Source organism: Salvelinus namaycush, chromosome 33 (genome assembly GCF_016432855.1).
Source record: "Salvelinus namaycush isolate Seneca chromosome 33, SaNama_1.0, whole genome shotgun sequence".
In the NCBI taxonomy this organism is placed as follows: domain Eukaryota; kingdom Metazoa; phylum Chordata; class Actinopteri; order Salmoniformes; family Salmonidae; genus Salvelinus; species Salvelinus namaycush.
In genome coordinates, this window is record NC_052339.1 from 24609506 (window position 1) to 24631109 (window position 21604).

The window sequence follows — 21604 nt, forward strand, 5'->3', positions numbered from 1 at the left end:
CAACTAAAAAAGTCAACCTTGGACTGATCATGCATATATATACGATATGTACAGTACATTTGTGCAAGACCAATATGTAAAGGATATGTACATCAATCATTGAACAAATCCTGGAGATGCCACTCATTTGCATTTATAATCTGAGAAATACTCCAGCGTTATCGCTAAGGGGTTAACGCTAAAATGGTCTGTGGCTCATTTTGAATTCCACCATTTAATGTACTGCCTCTTCCAGAGGTCTTACTCGGACACCAGGCCCACCAAGATGGCAGACCTTCCATGGAAGATACTTTGAGCTTTTTGTGGGTCACATGAAGTATGTGCAGGGTCGGGTCATGTTCATTAAGCACCAAATGCATACAATAGAGTGTTTTATTTTTCCATTGCAAAAACTGTTTTCGATTGCGTGTCCTAATGAACAAGACCTCGATCTGTAGTCCTGGGTTTGGTGACATGGTTCTGGTTTGGTCCTGGGTTTGATGACATGGTTGTGTTCCGTTCCGGAAGGGGACCTCATGATGTACTGTGACGTTAAGTCTGAGTCCAGCCCGGAACGGGAGCCCGTCGACGACGACGCCAAGGGTGCCGAAGACACCGACGGCAACAAGAAGAGGAAGAGGAAACCGTACCGGCCCGGTAGGTTCAAAGTTCAAAACATTTTTACATTTGGGGAGTTAAAAACGTACATGTATTTTGGCTCAAAGATGGCACAGCAAAAACTGTCTGGAAAAACAAATCCGTTCATATGAGGCATCATTACTAAGTGTAAGGAACACCGACACGCATGGAAGGGTCCCCTTCCTTTGGTCAGCACAGACCTTGGGTCAGTTTTGGTTCAAATCAAAGTTTATTTGTCACGTGCGCCAAATACAACAGGTGCCCTAACCATGCCCTAACCAACAGTGAAATTTTTAAGTAAACAAAAAAGGTATTAGGTGAACAATAGATAAGTAAGGAAATAAAAAAACAACAGTAAAAAGACAGTGAATAATAACAGTAGCGAGGCTATAACAGTAGCGAGGCTATAACAGTAGCGAGGCTATAACAGTAGCGAGGCTATAACAGTAGCGAGGCTATAACAGTAGCGAGGCTATAAACCGGTTAGTCGGGCTAATTGAGGTAGTATGTACATGTAGATATGGTTAAAGTGACTATACATGTATCATAAACAGAGTAGCAGTAGCGTAAAAGAGGGGATGGCGGGACACAATGCGGGTAGCCAATGTGCGGGGGCACCGGTTAGTCGGGTTAATTGAGGTAGTATGTACATGAATGTATAGTTAAAGTGACTCTGTAGTCCCTTGCGGTCGGAGGCTCAGCAATTGCCGTACCAGGCAGTGATGCAACCAGTCAGGATGCTCTCGATGTTGCAGCTGTAGAACCTTTTGAGGATCTGAGGACCCATGCCAAATCTTTTTAGTTTCCTGAGGGGGAATAGGCACTGTCGTGCCCTCTTTACAGCTGTCTTGGTGTGTTTGGACCATTCTAGTTTGTTGGTGATGTGGACACCAAGGAACTTGAAGCTCTCAACCTGCTCCACTACAGCCTCGTCAATGATAATGGGGGTGTGCTCGGTCCTCCTTTTCCTATTTCCTGTTGTCCACAATCATCTCCTTAGTCTTGGTTATGTTGAGGGATAGGTTGTTATTCTGGCACCACCCGGCCAGGTCTCTGACCTCCTCCCTTCCATAGGTCAGCACAGACCTTGGGTCAGTTTTGTCTCAAGTGGGTTATGGCTCAGATGAAGCTGATTTTATAGCAGCTCTTAGGAACATCTTATGTGTAGCATCATAGGAGAAAAGAGAAGATGGGAGAGGGGATGTTGATGGGGGTTAATGGACAGGGAAAGAGTGGTGGATGATTGTGGTAGGTAGAGGGATGGAGAGAGAGGGATGGATGGAGAGAGAGAGGGATGGATGGAGAGAGAGAGGGGGGTAGAGGGATGGAGAGAGAGGGGGGTAGAGGGATGTGGAGCAGATTTACGGGAGATAGAAAGAGGATTGTGATAGGGATGAATGAAACAGGGGAGAGCGGGAAGGAGAGTGGTGGATGATTGTGGTAGGAAGGGGGGGTAGATGGCTGGATGGAGAGAGAGATGGAGGTATGAAGGGAGAGAGAAGGAAGGTGGGAGCAGACTTATGGGAGATGGAAAGAGGATGTTGATAGGGATGAATGGACAGGTAGAGAGAGCGGGAAGGAGAGTGGTGGATGGCGGCTGGAGAAGGAGAGAGGGAGAGAGAGGGATGCAGGGAGGGAGAAAGGATTGTGGTAGAGCGAGGGATAGAGGGAGAAGACTTATCTGAGAGGACAGCTCCGCTGGACAGTGCACTGTTCTCTTAAGGCTCACTGTGTGATATTTACAGCCGTCCCTCAGCTTTTTTTATAGTTCTTTTTTTATTATGGAGTGGGCCTTTAAAGCTCTGGAAAGAGGGCTCCGGAAAAATAACATTGACTCATATACTCAAAGGAATAATCTCCTTAAAAAAAACACCCGGAAATTGTATTTTTATATAGGACTTTTTAATTTGCCTATCTTTAAAAAAAGAAAATAGTTCCTCTGAAGTGTTTCACAGCAGTAGGCCACATCCCTGGCTAGTGGATTTTCTTCCAGCTAGACATTGCTTCCTTATCTTTTAGTGAACTGCACGCTATGCTTGTTATCTTGTGTGGACTTAAAGAATTTGTCGCAGTAATAAAGTACACCGGACCCAATTCTGCTCGCTTGGTGGAACACTGTTCTTGTCCATTTCCAGCCACGGCTACTGTGATATTGTTCTCTCTGGTTGAAGTTGTCACAATGTGTTGCACACACACACACCACAGTACACAGCCACACAGTACAAATCACATTTTATTCCTCATATGCTTGTTAAACAACAGGTGTAGACTAACAGTGAAATTACTACTGATGGTCCAACAGAGTTCAAGATAAGATAAACTAAAATACAAAATATAAATATTGGCATGAGGAATAAATACACAGTGAACGAGTAAAAGTAACTGGGAGTACCAGGTAGTAACATGGCTATTTACCGGGAGTACCAGGTAGTAACATGGCTATGTACCAGGCAGTAACATGGCTATATACCAGGAGTACCAGGCAGTAACATGGCTATATACCGGGAGTACCAGGTAGTAACATGGCTATGTACCAGGCAGTAACATGGCTATATACCGGGAGTACCAGGTAGTAACATGGCTATATACAGGCAATAACATGGCTATATACAGGCAGTAACATGGCTATATACTGGGAGTACCAGGCAGTAACATGGCTATATACAGGCAGTAACATTGCTATATACTGGGAGTAGTAGTAACATGGCTATATACCGGGAGTACCAGGCAGTAACATGGCTATATACTGTAGATAGGGGTAAAGTGATTAGGCAACAGGATAGATAGTAGAAGCAGTGTATGAGTGTGCGTGCTGGGATGTCAGTGTAAGTACAGTGCCTTCAGAAAGTTTTCACACCCCTTGACTTTTTCCACATTTTGTTACAGCCTGAATTTAAAATGGATTATATTGAGATATTTTGTCACAGGCCTACACACAGTACCCCGTAATGACATTAATGGAATTATGTTTTTTAAATATTTTTTTAAACAAATTAATTAAAAAATTATAAGCCTACGGAAGTTCAGTAGTAAAATGTTGCCTATCAGGTCACATAATAAGTTGCATGGACTTACTCTGTGTGCAATAATAGTGTTTAACATGATTTTTGAATGACTACCTCATCTCTGTACCACACATACAATTCTCTGTAAGGTCCCTCAGTCGAGGAGTGAATTTCTAACACAGATTCAACCACAAAGACCAGGGAGGTTTTACAATGCCTCGCAAAGGACACCTATTGGTAGATGGGTAAAAAAAGCAGACATTGAATATCCCTTTGAGCATAGTGAAGTTATTCATTATACTTTGGATGGTGTATCAATACATCCAGTCACTACATAGATACAGGCATCTTTCCGAAATTAGTTGCCGGAGAGGAAGGAAACTGCTCAGGGATTTCACCATGAGCTCAATGGTGACTTTAAACCAGTTAGAGTTTAATGGGTGTGATCGTAGAAAACTGTGGATGGATCAACAACATTGTAGTTACTCCACAATACCTACCTAATTGACAAGTGAAAAGAAGGAAACCTGTACAGAATAAAAATATTCCAAAACATGCATCCTGTTTGCAACAAAGCACTAAAGCAATAATTTCACACAAAAAAATGTGGTGAAGCAATTAACTTTTTATCCTGAATACCAAGTGTTATGTTTGGGGTAAATCTAATAGATAACATTACTGAGTAACACTCTCCATATTTTCAAGCATAGTGGTGACTGCATCATGTTATGGGTAGGCTTGTAATCGTTAAGGACTTGGGAGTTTTTCAGGGTAAAAAAGAAACGTAAGCACAGGCAAAATTCTAGAGTAAAATCTGGTTGTCTGCTTTCCACCAGACACTGGAAGAAGAATTCAGCAGGACAATAACCTAAATCACAAGACCAAATCTACGCTGGAGTTGCTTACCTAGAAGACGGTGACTGTTCCTGAGTGGCCGAGTTACAGTTTAGTCTTAAATCTATGGCAAGACTTGAAAATGGTTGTCTAGCAATGATCAACAACCAATTTGACCTTTAAGAATTTTTTATAAGAATAATGGGCAAATATTGTACAATCCTGTTGGACAAACCTCTGTAATCGCTACCGAAGTTGATTCTAACATGTGGGGTGTGAGTACTTATGTAAATTTGATATTTCTGTATTTCATTTTCACTGAAGTTGCGAAGGTTTCTAAAAATATGTTTTCACTTTGTGTGTATCAATTTTGAATTCAGGCTGTAACACAACAACATGTGGAGTAAGTCAAGGGGTATGAATACTTTCTGAAGGCACTGTATGTTTGAGTGTGTGGGCACATTCCAGTGTGTGTGCAGAGTCAGTGCTAGAGTTGGTGCAAAAAATGGTCAATGCAGGTAGTCCAAGTAGTCATTTGATTAGCTATTTAGCAGTACACCACAGGAGGTTGGTGGCAACTTAATGGGGAAGGACGGGCCCGTGGTAATGTCTGGAGCAGAATTAGTGGAATGATATCATCAAGACATGGTTTGATGCCATTCCATTTGCTCCAATCCAGCCATTATTATTAGCCGTCCTCCCCTCAGCGGCCTCCACTACAGTACACAGGCAAACACGTGCAGGAACGCACACACAATATCCAAGGATAAAACGGCCCTAGAATGAAGTGCCTTCAAAATGTCCTGTGCTTGAGCGTTTGATTAATCAAACATTAAAGACTTGTGTGTCTGCACATTTCCCTTAGATGTGAATGTCGGTATAAGTGTTTGTCTGTGCATGTGTGGTATATGTGTTTGCCTGTGTATGTGTATGTCTGGCAGAGAGAGCCACACACACTCGCCCATGTCAAGTAGCTGGGTCTGACAGGGCGGAGGGGGCGGGAGGAGAGATGGATGGGGTGGAGAGAGGTGGAGACGACGGCGTGTCTCTCCTGTATGCCAGGTCACTTGTTATGAACCGTCACTTTATTCTACCCTGCTCTGGTGAACAGAGAGAAAGGCAACTGGCTGCAGACATTCTCACAAATAACATACCAGTAGAGTTGGGTGATATGGACAAAAATCCATATCGCAATACATTTTCTCAATTGTCCCATTAACAATCACCCATATGTGACCGACTGGCTCAAATCGGTCTTATGTAGCAAAATTTGAAATTGGGTTTTTTACACTGGATAAAAGTAGAGACTCAGAGCTAGAAAATGGTACATCATACACTACAGTTGTGGAACAATGGGAAAGTAATTCTGCTTTGAAAGTTGATAAACTTGTCAACTCACTTTTGAGTTGGCCTTTGAATGTTTTGGTACCTACTGGAGAGCTCTCCTTTGTCTACACTCATTCAGCATGTTCACACCCTCTTAAGCCAGCCCCACCCATCTCTTTTTAAAGAGTCACATGTGAGGTCATGTGCTAAACAGTGAGTAGTGTAGAAAAGATGAAGACTAAAAGTGGTAAAAGTAGTAGCCTACAATAAGGAAACATCCCAGGTGAACAGAAAGTGTCCAGATAAAAAATATTTAATGAATATTAGATGACGCTTACCAAGACAAAAATGATGGGTCATGTGAAAGAAATGCAATAACTCCCAGCCACATCTTGCCAAGTGGATGGGTCTCTACAGAAGGTGTAAACGATACAGACAAATGGTTACTTGCATAGTAGCAATATCAGAAATAGATTGTCAATATAAATAAAATGTACGATATCAGTGCTAGATGAGGTAATTATATGCATACAATCAGGGGTAAAGTGGCTGAGGAGCAGGATAATTATTTTTTAAATAGCAGCAGCAACGTTTGGTGTGTGTGTTAGGAGAGAGTCATTTGAATAGAGGCATTGCAGATAGTGTTGATGACTGGTCTGTCCGAACCATGCATGGACAAGGGAATCTATATTCGGAGAACCTGTTTCTGTACTGCCCTTGACTTTGGTGCTGGGCATTGATGTCCATAGCCTGTTCGTCAAAACTCCATGATTATCTCAAAAACATACGTTTGTATAGCTGTGTCCAGTCCAGGTGGTGTTTGTACAAGCAGACCGTCTATGGGAGGAAGGATGTCAGTGTTGAAACCTGAACCCTGGTCCCGACTGAGTCCGAACACTCCTCGACAACACCAGGCTCCAGAGCATCGAAGCTGTAAAACCGGGAAATAACAACAACAAAAAATTAGAAGACATTACAACCTTGCACAGTATCAATTCACCTCCCAAGTTTAGATAAGAACAACCTCGTACAATGCAATGAAAATGATATTCACCTGAAGTGCTGGTACTGCTTGAACTGTGGCAGGTGTTGTTGCCAACCATAGCTTTCCACCAGCACCATACTATCCTCCAGTCCAACCAGCTGTGGGATGTTGACCCCCGTCACAGTGCTGTCCTTCACAACGCCAGCAGTCTCAGACAACGTGTTCACTCTGGTCTTTCTGAAGCACTGCTTGACGAGGCCAAAGCACCAGTCGGGGGGAAAACTTGGTGTGATCAGGAAGTGAAGGTCCAGACTGTGGTGGAACTTGTGCATGGTCCGCCATGCACAATACCAGAGCACAAACGTATTAAGATAAGTTAATGAAAATAAAATGTAACTGTAATAAAATGTCAAATGTAAACGTAATGTTTTTTTTATGCATCATTATCAGGTAAGTTTCACTTACCTACAATTGTGCAGAGCAGCAGCACTGCATAAAGAAATATTATCTTGGAAACTGGAAGTTAAAATGACAACACACAGCTTGACTACACGTACCTCTGTGAAAATACCGAAACTGTGAGATTGATAAAAGTAATGCCAATCATGTAGGCGGGAAATAAAAATCTAAATGTGTTTATGCTTTACATACCAAGTGTTGTCATCGATTCCTGCTGCTTTTGTCACATGGGATGGCAGCAGTTTTCCACCAGTGTTTGTCCTGGGTTGGCGTCCTGGTAATACTATTGCATTATCCTCTGCGTAGTTGTTGAAGTTCAGCACTCGCTGCAAGTCCTCATGCTTCATGTGTAACCTGTGCTTGCTTGGGCCAGCTCTTTTTTTGATGGGAGGCATTAGACCATTCTCCTTTTATGACTGGTGGAGGAGAGTCAGGCATGTTCTACTGATGCCTAAAGACAAATTCCAGATACAAATATTTTGGCATTATTATTCAATAGATGGCCGTAATCACCGTCAGGCACAGCTGCCCAACTTGATGGGTAATGAAATAATCTGGCGAAGTGGAGTCTTTTTTTTAGACATGCTAGCTAAACAATTAACCATAATCCTAATCCATAGAGTACTAGCAATACAAACCAATTGTCATAGCTAGCTAAAGTTAACCAAATAGGTTCAATGTTAGCTAGCTAACATTAGGCTATAACTAGCATTGCGAAATGGCATTCTGAGAACATTACTACACACAGATCGTAAACATAATGTTAGCTAGCGAACCAGCCATCTAACATCAGCTAGCTAGTTAACAGTAAGCTTTAACTTGGTATTTTGTTTAGGCATGTAGCTAGCTAGCAAAACAATGAACCATAATCCTAATCCATAGAGTACTTGCAATACAAACCGATTGTCATAGCTAGCTAAAGTTAACCAAATAGTTTCAATGTTAGCTAGTTAGCTAGCTAACATTAAGCTATAACTAGCAATGCGAAATAGCATTCTAAGAACATTACTACAGTCTCTGTGCAGCCTGGCATTTCTTCTGCGCGGCAGTCCTGGTGGAGGTGCGCAACTTAGAGTGAACATTGGACGTGACATCAGTCAAAACACCTAAAAACAAGACATGCTATCAAGAACAAGATAAAACTAGCTGAAATGAGCCACCTACGATTCCCCACATGGCGGCGGCTTGTCATTGTTGTTAGCTATTTCGGTTTATCGTTGCAACACTACATACCTGTATCACACAAATAATATTTACTGCATTTAAGATTGATTAGGCTAGAGTCGGTACAGCCACCTGGTTTCTTCACGCATCACGCCGACAGAAACAAACATCTCTCTGGTAAGAAGAAGGGCGGGGGTGTATACCTTGTGATTAACGAGACGTGGTGTGATCATAATAACATACAGGAACTCAAGTCCTTTTGTTCACCTGACCAAGAATTCCTTAAAATCAAATGCCGACCGCATTATCTACCAAGAGAATTCTCTTCGATCATAATCAGTCGTGTATATCCCCCCCAAGCAGACACATCGACGGCCCTGAAAGAACTTCATTTGACTCTATGTAAACTGGGAACCACATATCCTGGGGCTGCATTTATTGTAGCTGGGGATTTTAACAAGGCTAATCTGAAAACAAGGCTCCCTAAATTTTATTAGCATATCTAATGCTCGACCCGGCTGGCGAAACCCTGGATCATTGTTATTCTAACTTCCGCAATGCATACGACACCCTCCCCAGCCCTCCTTTCGGAAAATCTGACCACGACTCCATTTTGTTGCTCCCAGCCTATAGACAGAAACTAAAACAGGAAGCGCCCGTGCTCAGGTCTGTTCAACGCTGGTCAGACCAATCGGATTCCATGCTTCAAGATTGCTTCGATCACGTGGACTGGGATATGTTCCGCATAGCGTCGGAAAATAACATTGATGAATACGCTGATTCGGTGAGCGAATTTATTAGCAAGTGCATCGGTGATGTTGTACCCACAGCGTCTATTAAAACCTTCCCCAACCAGAAACCGTGGATTGGTGGCAGCATTCGCGCAAAACTGAAAGCGCGAACCACTGCTTTTAATCCGGGCAAGGTGACCGGAAACATGACCGAATACAAAAGGTGTAGCTATTCCCTCAGCAAGGCAATCAAACATGCTAAGCGTCCGTATAGAGACAAAGTAGAGTCGCAATTCAACGGCTCAAACACGAGAAGTATATGGCAGAGTGTACAGTCAATCACGTACTACAAAAGGAAAACCAGCCCCATCGCAGACCACGATGTCTTGCTCCCAGACAAATTAAACAACTTCTTTGCTCGCTTTGAGGACAATACAGTGCCATTGACACGGCCCGCTACCCTAACCTGCGGGTTCTCCTTCACTGCAGCCAACGTGAGTAAAACATTTAAACATGTTAACTCTCGCAGGGCTGCCGGCACAGACTGCATCCCCAGCCGCATCCTCAGAGCATGCGCAGACCAGCTGGCTGGTGTGTTTATGGACATATTCAATCAATCCTTATCCCAGTCTGCTGTTCCCACATGCTTCAAGAGGGCCACCATTGTTCCTGTTCCCAAGAAAGCTAAGGTAACTGAGCTAAATGACTATCGCCCCGTAGCGCTCACTTCCGTCATCATGAAGTGCTTTGAGAGACCAGTCAAGGACCATATCACCTCCACCCTACCTGACACCCTAGACCCACTCCAATTTGCTTACCGCCCCAATAGGTCCACAGACGACGCACTGCACACTGCCCTATTCCATCTGGACAAGACGAATACCTATGTAAGAATACTGTTCATCAACTACAGCTCAGTATTTAACACCATAGTACCCTCCAAACTCGTCATTAAGCTACGACGAGACAGCCTACAGGGAGGAGGTGAGGGCTCTCGGAGTGTGGTGCCTGGAAAACAACCTCTCACTCAATGTCAACAAAACAAAGGAGATGATCGGGGACTTCAGGAAACAGCAGAGGGAGCAGCCCCCTATCCATATTGACGGGACAGTAGTGGAGAAGGTGGTAAGTTTTAAGTTCCTGGGCGTACACATCATGGACAAATTGAAATGGTCCACCCACACAGACAGCATGGTGAAGAAGGCGCAGCAGCGCCTCTTCAACCTCAGGAGGCTGAAGAAATTCAGCTTGTCACCAAAAACACTCACAAACTTTTACAGATGCACAATCGAGAGCATCCTGTCAGGCTGTATCACCGCCTGGTACGGCAACTGCTCCGCCCACAACCATAAGGCTCTCCAGAGGGTAGTGAGGTCTGCACAACGCATCACCGGGGGCAAACTACCTGCCCTCCAGGACACCTACACCACCCGATGTCAAAGGAAGGCCAAAAAGATCATCAAGGACAACAACCACCCGAGCCACTGCCTGTTCACCCCGCTATCATCCAGAAGGCGAGGTCAGTACAGGTGCATCAAAGCAGGGACCGAGAGACTGAAAAACAGCTTCTATCTCAAGGCCATCAGACTGTTAAACAGCCATCACTAACATTGAGTGGCTGCTGCCAACATACTGACAACTCCAGCCACTTTAATAATGAAAAATTGATGTAATAAATGTATCACTAGCCACTTTAAACAATGCCACTTTATATAATGTTTACATACCCTACATTACTCATCTCATATGTATATACTGTACTCTATACCATCTACTGCATCTTGCCTATGCCGTTCGGCCATCGCTCATTTATATATCTTTATGTACATATTCTTATTCATTCCTTTACATTTGTGTGTATAAGGTGGTCGTTTTGAAATTGTTAGATTACTTGTTATATTTTACTGCGTGGTCGGAACCAGAAGTACAAGCATTTCGCTACACTCGCATTAACGTCTGCTAACCATGTGTATGTGACATAAAATTTGATTTGAAATTATGTGTACGTATACTGTGGCTTTATGACTCGGTTTTAAATAATGTTTGTATTTTGGCTATTTTGAAACTAGATTGTGTATGATTGTTACAAGACCTCATTGCAAAATTATTCATGGTTATAATGATCTTAAAATGACACCTTGCGGTGGTCTGGAGCAATGAAGCCGTGACGCTGTGGGTACCTCTAAGTCCCGCGGTGTAAGCTCGCAACTTTTAAAGGAGGAACGACTATGTTTTGTAATTTGGCTATTTTTAACTAGTGGTAATAGAATCCCATATCTTCGTGTTCCTTCATTTAGGCACAGTTGTTTCTCCATTCAGGGTTTTTTCCTTGATCAAAAAGGGGCTTAGGTGGTGGGCGTGGTAATGGGTGCAGTCAGCCTGTCGACACGGCTTATTTTGAGAGAACATTTTAGAGGCCCCCATCTTCACGGTCTAGAGACATAAACTAGTGAAGACATAAACTATGAAATAACACATACGCAATCACGTAGTAACCAAGGTAGCCACCCTTTGCCTTGATGACAGCTTTGCACACTCTTGGCATTCTCTCAACCAGCTTCACCTGGAATGCTTTTTCAACAGTCTTGAAGGAGTTCACACATGCTGAGCACTTGTTGGCTGCTTTTCCTTCACTCTGCGGACCAACTCATCCCAAACCATCTCAATTGGGTTGAGGTCGGGGGATTGTGGAGGCCAGGTCGTCTGATGCAGCACTCCATCACTCTCCTTGTTGGTCAATAGCCCTTACACAGCCTGGAGGTGTGTTGGGTCATTGTCCTGTTGAAAAACAAATGCTAGTCCCACTAAGTGCAAACCAGATGGGATGGCTTATCGCTGCAGAATGCTGTGGTAGCCATGCTGTTTTGATGTCTTCACTATTATTCTACAATGCATAAAATAGTTAAAATATAAACCCTTGAATGAGTAGGTGTGTCCAAACTTTTGACTGGTACTCTATATATAAATTACGTTTTTTCTTTTCTTAGGCGGGCAGAAAAAACGATAATGCGGCCCGCCCAATGTTTTCAATGACAGAAAAAGCCCTGCCATGGAATGTTCTCAGAGTAGGATCTTTTTTAGAGGGTTGGTATCCTGGGTACTCTGATCTCAAACGGCTGTTTCCTCTCATGTCCAAACACATAAATCATCTGAAGTCTCCCCTCTTGCTCTGAGGCAGCTTAAGGAACGCTGGAAAGCTCTGTCTGTCTGCTTTCAGACCAAAGGGGCTTTTCTCTCAATACCCAAGCTATCCAGAAATAGGCTCACCTGAAATTCTCCCTTTCTCTATCTCTCCAGTATTGGGTGGGCCGCCTAAGTGTGTTTTTCGAGCTGCCTATGTCCAAACAGTAAAATAAAAGAGTGTCAGTGTAAAAATTGATGTCTAAAACCAGATATAAGGTATCTAGAAAAGATAATGGACCTATATATTTAAATAGCAGATTCTAAAATTACAAAAATTATGCATTCAGGAGTATTTTTATGGCATGGGGCCCCCAATGATTTTGTTATGAGTCAATCAGATAGCATAAGCTATGGCAAAATGTGTAGGTTTGCAAGAAATCTGCTTTAAAACTGGAAGAAGAAAAAACTCAGCCTCATGGCAAAATGTAGAATTGCAGGCATTTTGCTTTGAAACTGCTAAATGTTATCTCCATCACATGAGCACATGAGAAAATGAGCTTTAAAACGGAGGCCCCAATTTAAAAAAAAAAAAAAAAAAAAAAAACTTCTCTCGTTCCCTCTCTCTCGTCTAGTGGCTAGGAGATGAGTTTCCCAAACACACACTCACTCTTTCGTTTGTTCTCTCTGTCACACACACTCATGCTCATTCCCTCTGTTCAACACACAATGATAGTTTCTCTCTGACCCAAACAACCCCCTCCTCCCCACAACCCTCAGGCTCTGTGCGCATAGGTCACTGAATAATGAAGATTAATGTCAAGGATTGGACTGTCAGACCCTCCTCTCATGTTTGACAAAATTAGAGCCCCGGCAACATTAATCAAGTATTTTATTCTACTGCTGAACACTGTCTCATCTCTCCTCCCCTGTGTCTCCCGGCCAGGTATTGGAGGGTTTATGGTCCGCCAGAGAAGCAGGACGGGACAAGGCATAGCCAAACGATCCCTATCCAGGAAAGACTCGACGTGGTCGTTACCTGAGAACCCAATGTGCAAAGAGGAGGGTAAGGACAATGGCATTGTCCCAAAAGTGCAAATCCCACCCATCTGGCACTCCACGCAGAATCAATCACTTAACCCAGTAAGAAGTGGGGTCCCAGAATGTTACTTTGAGGTTGTGACCTCCTGTCGGTGTGTTGCAGGGTGGAACGAGACAGAGAGTACTCCAGTGGAGGAGACCCCACCGGTGCCTGAATGTCAGGAGAAAGTCAAGAAAAGATACCGCAAAAAGAAAACCAAACTGGAAGAGGAGTTTCCTTCATACCTGCAGGTGACTTTCAGTCTCATGTACACTAATGATATCAGTTTTGGTCTACAATGTTCATTTTAATTATGTTATCATACATACACTGTCTTATAAAGCTATTTATAGGAAAAGGTCACCGGTGAAGTATGCATGAAGTCATCCAATCAGCACAAAGGTGCTAGTGTGGCTACATGAAGTCATCCAATCAGCACAAAGGTGCTAGTGTGGCTACATGATGTCGGTCCAATGCAGCCGTTTTTATCTCAATATCAAATCATTTCTGGATAACAATTATGTACCTTACTGTGATTGTTTTCAATTAAAATGATAAAGAAACAAAAATAGCTTCTTAGCAAGAACAATTTCTCAAGCTATCATTTTGCTAGGACTGTCTGGGAGTGGTCTGAGTGTGGAGGGGAAACTGAAAACTAGCTGTTATTGGCAGAGAGGTTTGGAACTCTCATATTGGTCTATTAACTAATTTACCACCTGGTGATGTCACCAGGCAGGCCAAAACTCCATCCCACTAAAACAGGCTGAAATTTCAGGCTGTCTTTTCAAATAGCTCTTACACTAAAAGGGCATTAGCATAATTTTCACAAATGGACAGTTTTATTCCAACCTCATACTGTGTACAAAACATTAGGAACACCTGCTCTTTCCATGACATAGACCAGGTGAAAGCCATTATCCCTTATTGATGTCAGCTGTTAAATCCACTTCAATCAGTATAGATGAAGGGGAGGAGACAGGTTAGAAGTATTTTTAAGCCTTGAGACAATTCAGACAAGGATTGTGTATGTGTGTCATTCAGATGGTGAATAGGCAAGACGAAAGTACCTTTGAACGGGGTATGGTAGTAGGTGCCAAGTGTACTAGTTTGAGTGTCAAGAACTGCAACACTGCTGGATTTGTCACGCGAGTGTATCAAGAATGGTTCACCATCCAAAGGACAGCCAACTTGACAAAACTGTGGGACGCATTGGAGTCAACATGGGCCAGCATCCCTGTGGAACGCTTTAGGCTGTTCTGAGGACAAAAGGGGGTGCAGCTCAATATTAGGAAGGTGTTCAGTGTATATTAAACACAGGAAAATCATGTTTTTGCCTGCACTGGGCCTTTAATTGTGTTCTGTACCACATTAGAATTGTTAATATTCTATAGGACACCTGCCAAGCACTTAGTAGTAGCAACTTTATTTCCCCACCAGCATAAGTAGTATGCTGCCCCCTTCTAAGATGTATTACCTTCATGATTTACCAAAAAATCCTCGGCGTTTAAATGACGTCTCGGAGAGATGTTGCCCTCTCTGTGCCACGCCACGCCTTTAAATTACCCAGTATGCTCAGCATTCGTGGGGGCAACCATGTGTTAAGAGCACCAGCTGTCACTGTAGGCTTTCTTGTACGCTGCGCTTCAAAAATTAAACCTAAAGGTCCTCACCAGAGAAATGACTTTAATCAATTATTTAAATACCCGGCGCAATAGGCTTTTAATGTTTTACCACAGCGGGGAGCATTCACATCGATAGTTTTTGAGCAGTTAAATGTGTTGGAAGTGCAGTTGACTTACTTAAACACATAGCAACCCAACCAGCCTTGCAGGTGATGTGTCGCTGTGTTCAGGCTCTCGGTGTGGTTGTATGTACCCTTGTCTCTGGGTGAGTGTGGGTTTATTAGGGCATTTGAGTTCTATTGGTTTATAGTGAGTGCAGGATCACATCCTATGCAAGACACATTGATTCCTACGGCTGCTAGATTTGACAAAACACTAACACTACCTCACAAACCAGACCCACTACGTCTCCCTCAATGGCCACAGCTCAGACTCTGCTGCAGTTATACAGGGTGTACAACGCCCTTCACCACCTTGACCCCCTTACCTCTCAGACCTTCTCCCCTAGCACCCCACACGCGCACTCCGTTCCATCACAGTAGGCCACCTCGTCATCCCCAGGTCCAAGCTTCAGATCTTCTGTGACAGGGCCTTCTCCAGGGTTGCTCCTAGGCTCTGGGACTCCCTCTCTCCGGCCATCCGTAACAGAGTCATCACAATATTTTAGTCCCTCCTAAAGCCCCAACTCTTTGACAACCCCCCCCCCCCCCCCCCCTCCCTCCCACACCCACACACACACACACACACACACACACACACACACACACACACACACACACACACACACACACAAGCAAAGAAATACACTTCTGAGACACTCCTCTCAATCTGAGCACCACCCAATCCCACCCCTTACCCTAAACCGGGTTGGTATCCAAATCCCTCCCCGTCCACTGATACATCACACTGTTTCCCTTCTTTGAGCCCACCCCTCTCTTTATTCATGTTTTTGTTTACTCTGATGTTTTGTTTTTCTTTACATTTCTACAATTGTAAAGCGACTTCGGGTCCCTGAAAAGTGCTATATGTCCTCCCATGTATTATTAAATAAAGGTTACGCACACACCACACTGGTCAAACAGTTAATTTGTTGGCATTTACGTATGTCCCCATTTACCAGTTAAACATAATCAAAAACCTATTTCTTTCACTTACTTGTTGTGCTGTTTCGTTGTTCAGTCGTTTCATTCTCAACCAGGATTTCTATGGAACGCCGTTTGGGTCTTTGCGTGTCAAAAATGATACACGTCAAATAACACTATTTGACGTGTCAAATAACACAACATAATCTGTTTCAGTAGCAGAAGTTAGCTAGCTAACTATATAGCTAGGTGTCATCTAAAATAACCCTAATTTTTAAGACAATTCTTATTTGATTAATGGGGGTCGGACCCATCTATGTGAAGCTAGCCACAATAAGGATTAGCCACAATAGTGGACTTTGCGGTTAGCCTTCAAAATAAAAGACATATTACTATACAGACTCAATCATCTCGATCCATATATGACGTGAGACACATTTGAAAGAAGAACTGAAAGTAACAAAAATTCTAGTATCGAAATGTTTTTCATGTTCTAGTATCGAAAAAGTACAGAAGTTTCTGTATACTGTGCAACACTAGTATATGCAGGTGATTGTTATCAGTGATTCTTGTGTTTCGAGTCAACTTTCTCTTTTTGTGGACCTATGAGTTGACTTGGTGCATCTTGATATGGCTGTGTTTCTCAGTTCCTATGTAACTGGGCTCCTCTCTCTAGAGAGAGTATTCATGCAACTCTGTAGCCATGTCGCTGTCGCATTAGACCCCTGGTGAATGCTTCCACTGTACACTCCTCACACTTTCTGTATGCGTCTGGGTAACCCTGGAGTCTGGATAATCCTGGGGCCTATAGAGCGCTGCCATACTGGAGTCTGGACCGTTCGTCCTCTGGGGAACTATGTAACAGGAGCTTAGATCTCCAGGGAACCACTATAGGTTTTAGTCCCCGCCACCTAGTGTCTGACTTCAGTCTGCTATTCCCACTCCAACTCAGAAAATTAGCGGGGAGTCCTGAGTCTAATGGAAACCAGTGGGTTAGCAGTAGCATAGCCCGATATGACTTTGGTTCATTAGTGTTAAGCACGCATTTTAATTTCAAATACTGTGTTTGAATTGTGTAATAATGAAATAAATCCTTATTCATTTTCATTTCAATTCAAATCTAGAATTCATAACTTGATCCCACCTTCTGACACGGAGACAATTGTTTCTTTTTTTTGTTGTTGAAAGATAATTATGTTGTGTTTCTGTATGTGTTCTCTCTGTTTTCTGTATTTCATTGACCGTGTGTTTGTGTGGTATGTTACCAGGAGGCCTTCTTCGGGAAGGGGCTGCTGGACAAGAGCAAGCAGAGCAGGCAGGCAGGCCTGGTGACCACGGGGCTCTGTGAGGAGCTGCTGGACAAGTGCAAGCAGAGCAGTCAGGCAGGCCTGGTGACCACGGGGCTCTGTGAGGAGAGCCCAGGGGCCCATGCAGAGACCAAACCCCCCAGCGCCAGCTTCCTGGACCCCTTGTCGGACCCGCTGCTCAGTGCTACCTCCACCACCACACCCATCTACAGCAGAGCAGGACTGCGTATGTTCACATCTCTCTTGCTCCTTATTAAAGATGAAAATGTTCTCTTTATCTGTCACTTTCTCTCATCCCCCCATCATCCTCCACCCTGTCTGTCTTTGGTTCTCTTCTCCACATCCACAATCATTTAAACTCTACTCCAACACGCTATGAACAGCGCTGCAAGTTACATACTAGGAACACACATAGCGACAAGAACACTAGCTAAACAGAAGCTCTAGATTCTCTTTTTTTTTCAGATTGCCTTCTGCGATATTAACTGCAGAGTTTGGTTTTCGATGTTGTTTTCAATAGACACATTCACTTTCATAACAGCCTGTTTGTCTCTAGGGTCATGGAGAACACACTCGTCCACTCTGCTAAATTCCCCCTCTTGTCATTTGCGGCAGAGGGAAGCACATTAATAACTTGAAAGGTTTGCTTGTTTTGAAGAAATTCACCAGCTTTTAGTTTGACTACGGTCCTTGGAAAGTGTTAATTCTCTTAGATGTTACGGAAAACCGTATACGCATATACAGTGGGGAGAACAAGTATTGCATACACTGCCGATTTTGCAGGTTTTCCTACTTACAAAGCATGTAGAGGTCTGTAATTTTTATCATAGGTACACTTCAACTGTGAGAGGCGGAATCTAAAACAAAAATCCAGAAAATCACATTGTATGATTTTTAAGTAATTCATTTGCATTTTATTGCATGACATAAGTATTTGATACATCAGAAAAGCAGAACTTAATATTTGGTACAGAAACCTTTGTTTGCAATTACAGAGATCATACGTTTCCTGTAGTTCTTGACCAGGTTTGCACACACTGCAGCAGGGATTTTGGCCCACTCCTCCATACAGACCTTCTCCAGATCCTTCAGGTTTCAGGGCTGTCGCTGGGCAATACGGACTTTCAGCTCCCTCCAAAGATGTTCTATTGGGTTCAGGTCTGGAGACTGGCTAGGCCACTCCTTAGTTGCCCTGGCTGTGTGTTTCGGGTCGTTGTCATGCTGGAAGACCCAGCCACGACCCATCTTCAATGATCTTACTGAGGGAAGGAGGTTGTTGGCCAAGATCTCGCGATACATGGCCCCATCCATCCTCCCCTCAATACGGTGCAGTTGTCCTGTCCCCTTTGCAGAAAAGCATCCCCAAAGAATGTTTCCACCTCCATGCTTCACGGTTGGGATGGTGTTCTTGGGGTTGTACTCATCCTTCTTCTTCCGCCAAACACGGCGAGTGGAGTTTAGACCAAAAAGCTCTATTTTTGTCTCATCAGACCACATGACCTTCTCCCATTCCTCCTCTGGATCATCCAGATGGTCATTGGCAAACTTCAGACGGGCCTGGACATGCGCTGGCTTGAGCAGGGGGACCTTGCGTGCGCTGCAGGATTTTAATCCATGACGGCGTAGTGTGTTACTAATGGTTTTCTTTGAGACTGTGGTCCCAGCTCTCTTCAGGTCATTGACCAGGTCCTGCCGTGTAGTTCTGGGCTGATCCCTCACCTTCCTCATGATCATTGATGCCCCACGAGGTGAGATCTTGCATGGAGCCCCAGACCGAGGGTGATTGACCGTCATCTTGAACTTCTTCCATTTTCTAATAATTGCGCCAACAGTTGTTGCCTTCTCACCAAGCTGCTTGCCTATTGTCCTGTAGCCCATCACAGCCTTGTGCAGGTCTACAATGTTATCCCTGATGACACAGCTCTCTGGTCTTGGCCATTGTGGAGAGGTTGAAGTCTGTTTGATTGAGTGTGTGGACAGGTGTCTTTTATACAGGTAACGAGTTCAAACAGGTGCAGTTAATACAGGTAATGAGAACAGAAGGGATTCTTAAAGAAAAACTAACAGGTCTGTGAGAGCTGGAATTCTTACTGGTTGGTAGGTGATCAAATACTTATGTCATGCAACAAAATGCAAATTAATTACTTTAATTACTCAGCCAAAATCCCTGCTGCAGTGTGTGCAAACCTGGTCAAGAACTACAGGAAACGTATGATCTCTGTAATTGCAAACAAAGGTTTCTGTACCAAATATTAAGTTCTGCTTTTCTGATGTATCAAATACTTATGTCATGCAATAAAATGCAAATGAATTACTTAAAATTCATACAATGTGATTTTCTGGATTTTTGTTTTAGATTCCGTCTCTCACAGTTGAAGTGTACCTATGATAAAAATTACAGACCTCTACATGCTTTGTAAGTAGGAAAACCTGAAAAATCGGCAGTGTAACAAATACTTGTTCTCCCCACTGTATATACAGTTGAAATCGGAAGTTTACATACACCTTAGCCAAATGCATTTAAACTCAGTTTTTCACAATTCCTGACATTTAATACTCGTAAAAATTCCCTGTCTTAGGTCAGTTAGGATCACCACTTTATTTTAAGAATGTGAAATGTCAGAATAATAGAGAGAATAATTTATTTCAGCTTTTGTTTTCATCACATTCCCAGTGGGTCAGAAGTTTACCGTCATACCACTCAGGAAGGACACGCGTTCTGTCTCCTAGAGATGAACGTACTTCGGTGTGAAAAGTGCAAATCAATCCCAGAACAACAACAAAGGTCCTTGTGAAGATGTTGGAAGAAACGAGTACAAAAGTATCTATTTCCACAGTAAAACGAGTCCTATATCGATATAACCTGAAAGGCCGCTCAGCAAGGAAGAAGCCACTGCTCCAAAACTGCATTAAAAGGCCAGACTACGGTTTGCAACTGCACATGGGGACAAAGATCGTACTTTTTGGAGAAATGTCCTCTGGTCTGATGAAACAAAAAATAGAACTGTTTGGCCATAATGACCATTGTTATGTTTGGAGGAAAAAGGGGGATGCTTGCAAGCCGAAGAACACCATCCCAACCGTGAAGCACGGGGGTGGCAGCATCATGTTGTGGGGTGCTTTGCTGCAGGAGGGACTGGGGCACTTCACAAAATAGATGGCATCATGAGGATGGAAATTATGTGGATATATTGAAGCAACATCTCAAGACATCAGTTAAAGCTTGGTCACAAATGGGTCTTCCAAATGGATAATGACCACAAGCATACTTCCAAAGTTGTGTCAAAATGACTTAAGGACAACAAAGTCAAGGTATTGGAGTGGCCATCACATAGCCCTGACCTCAATCCTATAGAACATTTGTGGGCAGAACTGAAAAAGCGTGTGCGAGCAAGGAGGCCTACAAATCTGACTCAGTTACACCAGCTCTGTCAGGAGGAAAGGGCCAAAATTCACCTAAGTTATTGTGGAATGCTTGTGGAAGGCTACCTGAAACATTTGACCCAAGTTAAACAATTTAAAGGCAATGCTACCAAATACTAATTGAGTGTATGTAAACTTCTGGCCCACTGGGAATGTGATGAAATATATAAAAGCTGAAATAAATAATTCTCTCTACTATTATTCTGACATTTCACATTCTTAAAATAAAGTGGTGATCCTAACTGACCTAAGACAGGGAATTTTTACGAGTATTAAATGTCAGGAATTGTGAAAAACTGAGTTTAAATGCATTTGGCTAAGGTGTATGTATATAAACTTTCGACTTCAACTGTATATCATCTATATCTCCAGCCAATACCGAGGATCCCTTAGTGGACCTTTCGGAAGTCCTGAGCACGGATGCAGATCTCCTGGGAATGCTGTCGGATGATCTGGTGAAGTCGGGGCACAACTCAGGTATACCCTGCCCTCCTCCAAAATGGCTGCCATTTTGGCCACTTCCTTTCTTCTCTGCCCACTCACACACTCTCCTTGTCGCTAGCAAGGTCAACTCCATAAACAAGCATCTGTGGCATTTCTATGTTGCATCTTTACTCATCATTTTGCATTTTCCTTCACTTGTATAGTTTTGGACTTTGAATAATACTCTTGGTTTGCAGTACCTCCTGTCTGTGTCCATTGATTTTGATTTGCTTTTGAACAGTTTTCTTGAAATGCCCATCTTGATGCCTGCATAATGGAGTGACATAACACACCTCATAGACAATGGTTAATAACAACCAGAACTGGGTTCAAATAATATTTGTTTTCTTTCAAATGTGTTGAG

General features: G+C 43.2%; 1 protein-coding gene across 1 annotated transcript in view; it reads left to right on the forward strand.

The window, feature by feature from the left end:
• kmt2ca (lysine (K)-specific methyltransferase 2Ca) overlaps positions 1-21604 on the forward strand; it is a 219338-nt gene that overhangs the window by 165049 nt on the left and 32685 nt on the right. The window contains exons 23-26 of the mRNA XM_038972982.1: positions 508-636; positions 13189-13308; positions 13447-13574; positions 17296-17676. Coding sequence (XP_038828910.1) covers positions 508-636; positions 13189-13308; positions 13447-13574; positions 17296-17676 — 758 coding nt within the window. The remainder of the gene's footprint in view (positions 1-507; positions 637-13188; positions 13309-13446; positions 13575-17295; positions 17677-21604) is intronic.